The 10,196-nt window shown below is 43.6% G+C and overlaps 1 protein-coding gene across 1 annotated transcript in view; it reads left to right on the top strand.

Moving 5' to 3' along the window:
* Positions 1-573: 573 nt before the first annotated feature.
* Positions 574-10,196, top strand: part of LOC119028664 (ankyrin-2-like) — an 84,842-nt gene continuing 75,219 nt past the window's right edge. Inside the window, exon 1 of the mRNA XM_037114938.1 lies at positions 574-1,387. Within this exon, the coding sequence (XP_036970833.1) occupies positions 1,253-1,387 (135 nt within the window). The 5' untranslated portion in view covers positions 574-1,252. The remainder of the gene's footprint in view (positions 1,388-10,196) is intronic.

The following is a 10,196-nucleotide window of genomic DNA, read 5'->3' as shown; positions in this document are numbered from 1 at the left end:
TATGAATCCTTATTTACTGAAGTACAGGGTCCAAGGCAGGCGAACACACCCATTCAAAATCAGTCTCTTTAACACAGCTTGTCTTTAATTTCATGTTCTGACGTCAATTAAATTAGCTTACTTGGAACAATTAGAACAAGTTGTCTGTTTAACATGATTTCTTACACCTCCCTCTCCATTTCACCCTCCTCTGCTCAAACCCTGCCTGGCTTTATAAAATGCCCCCAAGACATTGTTATTGATTTTGCCCTGTCAACCTCCATTACATGTGGAGCTCAGTGAAGACACACAGGCCGAGGGTTGGGGGCGTAAGAATACTAAAAGGGAGATTACATTATGTAAACCCAACCCTGTAGTGTGCCTGCCTGCCTGCCTGGGCTGTGATGATGCCATGTTTGTGTAAGCAGTCTTTACAGTTCTCAGTTTACTGACTCATGGGCCATCATGGACCAGGACCTGGAACTTTACCGTCACTAGCTGCCACTGGTGCAGAAGCACTCATGGGTGGGGGCTGGAGAAAGCAAAACAGCAGCACACTACTGCTTGATGGTGCGTTCAGGTGCCATTGGTTGGGAATGGGCTAGATAGAAGCTAAATGTTTTGATACAGGCCAGGTTTTCCATTCTAAATGGCAAGTCGAGCGTGGTTATTTCTCTCATTGGTAGCAAAATGTGGCAGTGGCAGAGTAGTAGGCCTGTTTAAAATACATTAAAAAATAAAACCAAAACACATCACTCTAGTCACTTTCATCCAATCAAAACTTAGCCTGTGCCACTTTGACTATTACTCTTTGGCCCTACGGATCGTATTACAGCCAATAGACTGCCAACAAATTACTTTTTTCCCCTCCATGCTGATCGTCCGATTCAAAGCGCCTTTGCAAGGTTCCCGACCGTCCGTGAACGCAGCATTGATCCTGCGGAGTTTCGGGGAAGCGCATCTGAGGCGCGTTCACGCCTCCACACACATACACACTCACACACACGCAGGCACACAGCAACACACGGGGAGCATCCCTGAACGGAGGCAGCGTTGGGTTTTTTTTGGTGTGACAATCAGGAGACAGACCCACTGGCTTTTTTTTCACGGTGTGTCACGTTTGCTACCAGACTGTGTCTGACCGCCGCAGAATGGTCCCGGGCCCCGCAGAGCCGTCCGGATTCTGAGGCCCGCCACACAGATCCACCTTGCACCGGCAGAAGGACCCCTCGCTGACCGCGCCGCCTCCAGCTGCAGTCAGCCCCGAGACAGGATGTCAAGGAGCTCCGAAGAAAGTCACTCCGTCAGGGGCGGCGGCTCCGACAGTGACTTGAAAATGGCCTCTTCGAGCAACACGAGCCCCGAGGGTGGACCTCCGCCGCCGCTGCACCAGAACCGTATCCGGCAGGTGGGTGTCCGTCCGCTGCAGCCCCGCTCCTCTCTGCATCGACCGGCCCAGTCAGCCGCGTAACGAGCCGCTGCTGATGCTGAGCGCCTGTAGGAGGAGGAGGAGGGGGGCGAGCAGGCAAAGGCGTTGCCGCGCTTGATCACATCGGCGCAGATAGTCTCAGGTTGTTGCGGTAGATTGTGTTCAAATTAGCTGCTAAAAGAAAAAAAAATACGTGTGTGCAGAGAAAAATAACATCTGTTTTTGTAGGAGACTTACGGGAGTGTGATAATACCCACATAGGCCGACTGTGCCAGCTGTTATGGCCGTCAAAATAAACACCAGCAGGCTCGCACCTCACTCCAGTTAGGGTACGGTCACGGGCTGCAGTGAGGGATGTTTACAACTTCACATGTAACACCGGAGCAGCACATGTTCCATATAGTCTTCACTGTTCGGAGGCTGATCAGGACTTGTGAAGAGTTGTCTCAGTTCCTTTTTCTTTCCCAAACATGACAGATTGCGAGAGCAGCAAGGACTCATCGATTAGTACTCAGCGGTACAAGAATCACCAGCTGTTCTGATCCTTGATTAATCAGACTGAGTAGTTTTTCAAAAGTGAGAAAGTGAAAAATGTCTGACTCCAGCTGCTTTTAAAAAAAAAAAAAAAAATGTTGTATATCTCTGGGTGGTGGGCAAAAAATATATTTGAGGATGTCATCTGCAACATTTTCTGACATTCTATAAACCACACGACTAATCAGTACATTAAAGGGGCACTTTGTAGTCTTGGAGAAGAAATTCACACTCAGAATTTTAATATTTATATCGATGAGGTAATAATACAAACTCACAAACATTAATTTTTTTCCATAGCTGCATAAACAAGCTGTTCACAGAGGACAATATGGTCCCCAGAACACTGTTTGAAGCTAGGGAAGGTGGCAGGGTCCGCCACATGTAAACAAAGTAAAACAGTATAAAGCTGCGGTGCCCTTTAAGGTCATTTTGTTTATTTAGTCGGAGAACAAAGACAGTGTGTTTCATTTAAACTTTCCCCCGCCAAAACTGCATGATGCACCTTTAATCTGTGATCTGTGTGAGACATTGGCAGTTTACAAGCCTTCACATCATGCTGCATATTGTTTGCTTGCTTTGCTTCTCTTTCTGCATAATGCACTGCTGGGTAAACAGTGTGTGTGTCCCCTGCCTGCTCTCTCGGGCGTCTCTCGGGTCGGGCTGATTTGCCAGTAACTCTTTTTTTTTTGTCCTTGTGTGAACTGAAACGCTGCCATTACTCTGCAGCCTCTTCCTCCTCTCCTCCCCATCTCCACTGTCTCCAAAAAAAATCACATACATTTATGTGCGTAACACAGGCTTAGTAAGAAAAAGCTAGTCGAGTCATTTGCACCTTTATTTTTTATGATAAACTTGAGGTATAAACTACGAATTGAATGTTTAAGTTTTGAGCTTCTAGATCCAGTCTTGTGATGTGTAATGTGTTTGTGTATTCAGAGAAAGTGAGTCAGGAGATGGTAGATGGCTGTTTCCTGTCTCAGTGCACTCTCTCAGACTAATGTGATTTCAGTAATGGACTGTAGTGCTACACACACACACACACACACACACACACACACACACACACACACACACAGACACGCACATAGACACATTTCAGTGTCATCTCTTAGGGTGGGGCCTTTGAGCTCACATATGTGGATGTAATCAGGAGTTTTTCTATCATCAGCCTAGAAAAAAAGATCTAAACTTGCTTTTTACATGTTTATTAAAGGGGCACGTTGCGTCGAGGGAATTTGAGCAGTTGTGTCCTTCACATGCAAAGAAAGAAGGTTTGCAGATTTGTCAGTTGACTTACTGACAAAGAATACTTATACGTACTTTCCCCCCAAAAGTGTATTATTTCTGTTGTGTGTGAATACAGTATCTTCCAAGTACATACCAGTATGTAACATCAGCTGCACTTGCATCTCCTTGTTTTGGATCTGGTCCTGAGCGGCTTTTGAAGATGGAAGCACAGTTGTGCTCCTACTTGATTTATTATCCTCATTACCTTTTGGGGTTTTTTTTGTTTTTTTACTTTTCATATCCTCCATGGAAACTCCTTTTGGCAGCTGAAATGGGTCTAGTGCTGGTAAATGCTCACTTTACAAAAAACATTGTATTTTTGCTGTACTCCTACACTCTCAATTGGTTCATTTTTGTACACAGATGTACCATGCAGAAAAGGCACATGAGGGGATTGGTTTTGGATTGTTGAGGATACATATTGTTTATAACTGTCTGAGGCACATTGGTGGTGCCAGAGGGAGAGAACCATTTACCACTGCAGAGATCTATGTTCGGTATCTAGCAGCCGTGTCCCTAACTTGGCCCCACTGATCGATCACAAGTGGTGATGAATGGCCGTGTCCTTGTGATGGCACCAGTAACTCCCACTGATTTGTCTGTCTGTTGTTTTCCTTTTGTCTCCACCCTCCCCTGGCCAAGAGTGAGACGAGCAAGGACTGCAGGAAGAATTTGACACTGGTGCAAAGTGAGCTTGCGCTCAGCAGTGCCTTTTGTTTATCCATCTCATTACACCATTGTGCAGGGTGTCCATAAGAGCGATAGGACTACATGTTAATTATTAGGTGCAACAGAAGAATAAGGACGATGCCAATTAAGTGCAATCTGTGTAAGACAAGAGGTCTGTCAGGCAAAATGAGTGCAGACACCTGTGTGGGTGGATCATGGTTATTTAGAGCACTTTCAAGAGACCATTCACCCCAAAATGAAAACTACATACCGTATTTTTCCTCTTACATGAAGCGCTATTATACATCCAGATTGTTTTTGGTGTTCGTTTCCAAGTTTTGGAGGTATGAGCACAGAGATGTCGCCTTCTATCATCTACTTTCTGACAGTGTTATCGCTACCATTGTGCAGAGGGAAGTGTGCACTATTAATGGATGAGAAGATAGCTAATTTAGCTAGCTAACATTACAGCTCAGCTGCACAAATGAAGCTGACCACCACTGCCGCCACATTTTATCGGCTTGTAAAGTTGTCACATTTAAGCAAACATTTAAGCAAACATTTGCCTTCAAATCCAGCAGAAGTGCAGTATGAGCATTCATTCTTTTAACTCCAGTTTGGGTTTCCTCCAGCTCCTGTGAAAAATATCTCTGCATTTAGCTTGCAGGATGTTTAACTTTCTTCAAGAGCTGGCTGCAACTTTGTGTGTCTGCAGTTTGGTGCTGGGAAGGCAGAGCACAGCGGGTTCATCAGGGCTTTTTTTTTTTTTGTTGTTATTGAAAACACGCAGTGCCGCTTCTGGAATTGGGGATGTTGAAGGCAGCGAGGCTGAAGCAAATTTGTGTGCAGTTTAACCAAACCACAGCAATGAGCTAACAGACTCGAAAAGCTTTAAAGAGCTCAAGAGTTGGGTGAGGATTCTCTGTGGGTTCATCACTACGCTCATTTCCCTTTACATGTAGTCATTTCATTCATAGTTAATATATTAAAAAAATAAACATTAGCTAGCTTAGGTGACATAATTGTCCTTTTCACTGTAATGGTAGCTGCTGTACTCCAAAATACAGTTATTTCCACCCTTTTCTGAGTGTGTGGATAGTTGTGGTTTTATTAGTTTATGCAACAGAAAATGTCCATCCAGAAACATTACCATGGTTTCTCAGGACAGACAAGTCTTCGGATGAAAACTTCTCACAGCGTTGACAAGACTTGTTTACATAAAGCCACATTGTTGATGAGTTTTTTTTTTAAACTGCATTTTCAGTGCTTTGAAAAACACAAACAAATGTCCCTTCAGCTCCCCTGCATATTGTTTGAAACTTGGCACAGACAGGTATCACGATGGAGGGTTTCACTACCTCTAAAAATAGCTACATGTATGACTGGATACCACTCGAGGTTAAGTGGAAAACTATGTTTGCTGTGATTTGGGTAAACTGACACTCAAACCCGGTGGTGGTTCTGCAGTATAAAAGAAAGAGAGAGAGATGCGAAACGTGAATTGTCAAGGTGATGTAAATTTCGCATGAGATACAGCTAATAAAAAGCTAACCTTGAGATTGAGCGCAACACAGAAATAACAGATCTACGCGCGCGAGAAAAAAAGAGAAAATGACAGGGGGACTCAACGTGATGTGAGGCTCTTACTCGCAGGTCTAAAAATACCGCCTGTCTCTGGTGTGATTGTCCTGGAGAAAAATAGCTTCTTCCAAGCCAAATGGCTGCGTGTCCATGTCCCTGTGCTCGCTGAACCCGTGTCACTGGGCATTTACTCTCTGCTCTGGGCTGGTGCTGAGCGATTGCTTGCCACAGTCATGCGTTCTCCTCTGTCTGAACAATACAGAGACTGCGTCATCTTTTGTCCATCCTCTGCGTGTGCCGGTCCACTTGGATATTTTAAGAGTTCAGTTTGCAGGGATCAGTTCGGGACTGGGTTTGATGTCGCCTGCAGTCTGATACTGATGGCTAAAAATCTAAGAGCCTCCGGGCTGCAGTTATGACTTGCTGGTTCAAGTTTGAGTCTGTATCGAGAGATGACTTGTGTTTAGGACTCAACAACTTGACCTATTTCTTACAAAGCTTTGTCCCGTGAACTTACTGTATCATCCCCTCTCCCCCTTCACTTTGCAGCTCTTCCTTCCCCGGTCCTTTTCATCTTTGCGATCCATCTCTCCAGAGCCTCCCTTCCTCTCACTGCCTTAAAATGTGGCATTTGTACTCTTTACCCTGGTTTTCTCCTCGTCTTCTCGGCTGTCATTCCGTTCATCGTTTCCATCCAAGTTTGCCTCCCTCCCTCTCTCCCTCCCTCCCTCCCTCCTTTCCTCCCTTGCCACGCTCCTCCCCACCACCGGTCCATACGCTAAGATCCTGATGTGCCAGGAGGTCAGATTTCACTGCAGCTCTTTGACATTTTCATCCCTCTCTTGTCCGCCTCCCTGTCTGTGTCTCCTCTGCCTCTCCCTGTGTCTGCCTGCCAATCTGTCTTCCTCCACTGGGAGTGGTGTGATGGGATTGCGCAGGAAGGGAGTCTTAATGGAGCCACGGCCTTCATTACATTACCTCTGAGCGGCCACGCACACCCACACATAGCGGCCATAGCTGTCTTCCGATGCACAACCTCAAAGAGGCACGTTTGGCCAGTTGAGGTGTCTGTAGGTGCAGTTAAACAGGGTGCATGTATGCATACACACACACACACACCAAACACGCTCAGCATTACATAGCTGTATTTACCAGAGCTGTTAGCTGCTAGAGCACTTGTCTTGTTAGAAGTGCTCACACAGAGACCTGGGGAACGACCACAAGTCGACCGCTCCTGTTCCTCCACTGTTGTTTACCAAAAGCCATTAAGAATTAATACTTGCATTGCTGTGTTCTGTAGTAGTGGGATGATTCAGCAAGTCTGTCCAGTAAACTGTCCCTCGCTCTCTGTTCACCATTGAAATAATCAGAAACAACACATGATGTTGTGTCTGAATGTAGCAGAAAGTAGTTTTAAGAAAGTAAAACCCACCAAGTGACATTTGTTTAAATGTATATATAATATACCTAGTCTTTGAATAGGATGTAGTAAGTACTAAAGTGATACTGTATGTACACTGATGTCAATTAAAGTATAAAGTTAATTAGGGCTTCAATTCTTATTTTATTGATCAATTACCTCTGGATAATGAGTCTATCATTTATCAATAGCACTATTCAAACACAAGGCAAATAAAAAATGCTGCAGAATGAGACATGAAAACATTAAGAAAATGTTAATATTGGATGAACAGAGAAAAAGAGAAAATTTGAATGTCATAAAGTAGTAACAATGTACTTTGGAAGTCCCCGGAGTCAGAGTTGAGAAATTGAAATTGCGACTATTTTGATAATTGATTCATTGTTTCTGTTATTTTTCAAGCACAAATGCAAAGCAGTCTCTGAATCCTGCCGCTCACATGTTAAAACTTGCTGCTTGTCATGCAATTGAATGTTTTTAGGATTTGCTAGGGCAGAAAAACAGCCATTTAATACTCCAGATTTGGATTCACTATTTTCTGACATTTTATTAGACAAATTACTCATCAGATTCATCAACTATTGTCAGATGTAGCACAACTTGATTGCATGTTTTGTCCAATCAAAACTAAAAAAACTTTTTTTTTTAGTTGCCAGTTTTTTTGGTGCCACATGACTAATCAAATACGCGCAATTGTTAGTTGTTCTGAGCTCACGGTGATCAACAGTCCAAAACGTAAATATACTCATCCTACAATAATATAAAAGACTGAAGAGGTGCAGCAGGTGCAAGGAGATGGAGCCCACAAATTATTGGCATTTCTTCTTGAAAAGTAAATCAAGTGATTATTTAATTATCAAAATAGTTGCAGAAGAACTTTGTGTCGATTGATCAATCATCCAACTGATTAATCATTTGAGCTCCGATCTTCTTTCACTGGCACACACATATTCATCACCCACCTCAGAGTATGACCGTATTTGGTTTGACACTCTGGCCTCCAAATACCAAGGAGCCACTGTGTTGACATGCAGCTCTGATGCAACATAGATGCAACAGTCATACGATGCTCATCTATGGCCTCCGTATGAGTTTCCAAACTGTGTAACGGTGATACAGTGGTGGGGAAAGCATTGGCATTCCTGTCTCCGATCAGCCTTTCTATAGTTGGGTACAAACAGAATCCTGATACTCTGGAACTGTTCTTGTTGGTCGTCATGGTATCTCATAACTAGTTGTGGTGACCTACTTTTATCTGACACCTTCTCCCACTGGCCTGTTTTACCCCCATGGATGTTTGAAGGGCAGGGATGGCATCGCTTGGTGAGTCATGGTCGGTCACGGCGAAGCGAAAGGCCGTTCATCGAAAGAGCCAAGACGAGACAAAGTATTGCACTGCAATAAATGAACCGCAGAAATGAGATCGAAAGGGTTTTGTCTTAAGATGCTTCCTTTGCCAGTCACTCTCTAAAGAAAGCAGGTGTTTTCGGACCAGAGGCAGTGGGAGGGAGGCATTTAGATGTCAATTATTCATTACGGCTTTCCAACTCTGTTTCCCGTCAGAAAGAGGGAGAGAGAGGAGGGCGTGGTTGGTGATCAATGGCTTTCTCAGAAGCTCAACTCAAACACCTTCATGTAGATGCGCTCTCTCTCTCTCTCTCTCTCTCTCTCTCTCTCTCTCTCTCTCTCTCTCTCTCTCTCTCTCTCTCTCTCTCTCTCATCATGTTTGAGTTGAGTGAGTGAAGGTTTTCTCACAGGGAAACACATCAAAGCTCTTCGCCGTGTTGTTGAGAATAGCGCGGCTCATAGCACTGCACGCCGACAGAAACGAACAGACTCAGACGTGCACGTATGTGCCAGCAAAATAAATAAATAAATAAAATCCCCACCAGACTTGCTTAGGAAGATGCTGTGCGTTGCAGGAGTGTGCCTTTGAACGGTGCAGGTGCAGGAGTGTAGTTTACCTCGTGAAACTCATACTCGTCGCTTTTTTTGGTTTCAGCCCGGAACAGAGCTGAAAGGTGTGACTGCTGATTAGATGGTTATGCTTAAACTCACATCTGTTTCATTTGTCCTGAATCTCTCTCTTCTCTCACGTAAAGTCTTAAGTGAAGTGTCTCTGTCTGACTAACTGTAGGGCTGGTTATCTCTCTCTCTCTCTCCACGTCTGACAGCATCACTCAGCATTCCTTGTGTGACTCTGTGCTGCCTGACGCGAATTTTAGGTCACACGCTTCATTATTCATCATACATTCAAGTTTGAGGTGAAATCAGTTTCTGCCTCAATTCCCCTTTGTGGTCTGACGCCGGATGAGGTGGTGAAGCCATCAGCCGGAAATACACTCTGGCAACACTTTAGCATAGCTAGCACATAAACCGTTGGTCAGAGTGGTAAAAGAGAAACCATGTATGTCTGTGTACTGCAAGTGCATGAAGCATTTTAGGGCTGTGGCCCTCTGAGGATGAGGAAATTATCATTTGGTTCATAATTGGCATAATTATTTTCATTATTGATTAATCTCCAGATTAATGTTTAGTCTGTAATGTGTTCAAATGTGGTTGTTTTTTTCAAAGAGCTTATCACGATTTCCTAGAGCCCAGAGTGCATTTTATACAAAAAAATCAAATGTCAAATTTTTGACATTTTTTCACTTGAAATGATAATTGATCAGCAATAGCAGACCCTCAGTTTTGCCTGCCAAGTTCCATTTGGCCTGCCAGATGTTTCTAGTGACAGATGTTTCCTAGTTTGCTCCTCAAACTAGGGATCAACCAATATGTTTTTGTTTTTTGTTTTTTTTTTCAGCGCATTTACCAATACCAATTATTAGTAATAAAGACTGATAACTGATATTTGGAACAGATTTGTCTTAGTGTCAAATTTTGGAATAACCAGTGTTGGAATGTACTGTACTTCCGTACAATTTTGAGGTTACTTTCAGATTCGGTACATTCATTTATTTTATTGTTAAACTGACAAAAAACAACAGTTCTGATAATTAGCCAGACTGGTCAATCCCAAAATATCTTATTATTTCTTATCATGATATGAGAAAGGTGGGCAGTGACACTTGGAACAGGAAATCAGTCAATTACGGGAATTTAGGATCCTAAAACCATATTTTGATCATGAGAACACTATAGGTATTTTTTTGGCACGTGGTCCACTGTTAAAATTCAGTTTTGGCCCCTGAGAGAAAAAGATTGTGGACTTATGGTTGCAGCTCCATGCTGTACTGAACTCAATGAAAACCCCTTCCTTGTGATCCAGTGTGCGTTACAGCCTTCTTCACA

The sequence above is a fragment of the Acanthopagrus latus genome, chromosome 1 (assembly GCF_904848185.1).
Source record: "Acanthopagrus latus isolate v.2019 chromosome 1, fAcaLat1.1, whole genome shotgun sequence".
In the NCBI taxonomy this organism is placed as follows: domain Eukaryota; kingdom Metazoa; phylum Chordata; class Actinopteri; order Spariformes; family Sparidae; genus Acanthopagrus; species Acanthopagrus latus.
The sequence above is the reverse complement of the archived record's forward strand: the minus strand, read 5'-3'. Positions and strand labels throughout refer to the sequence as shown.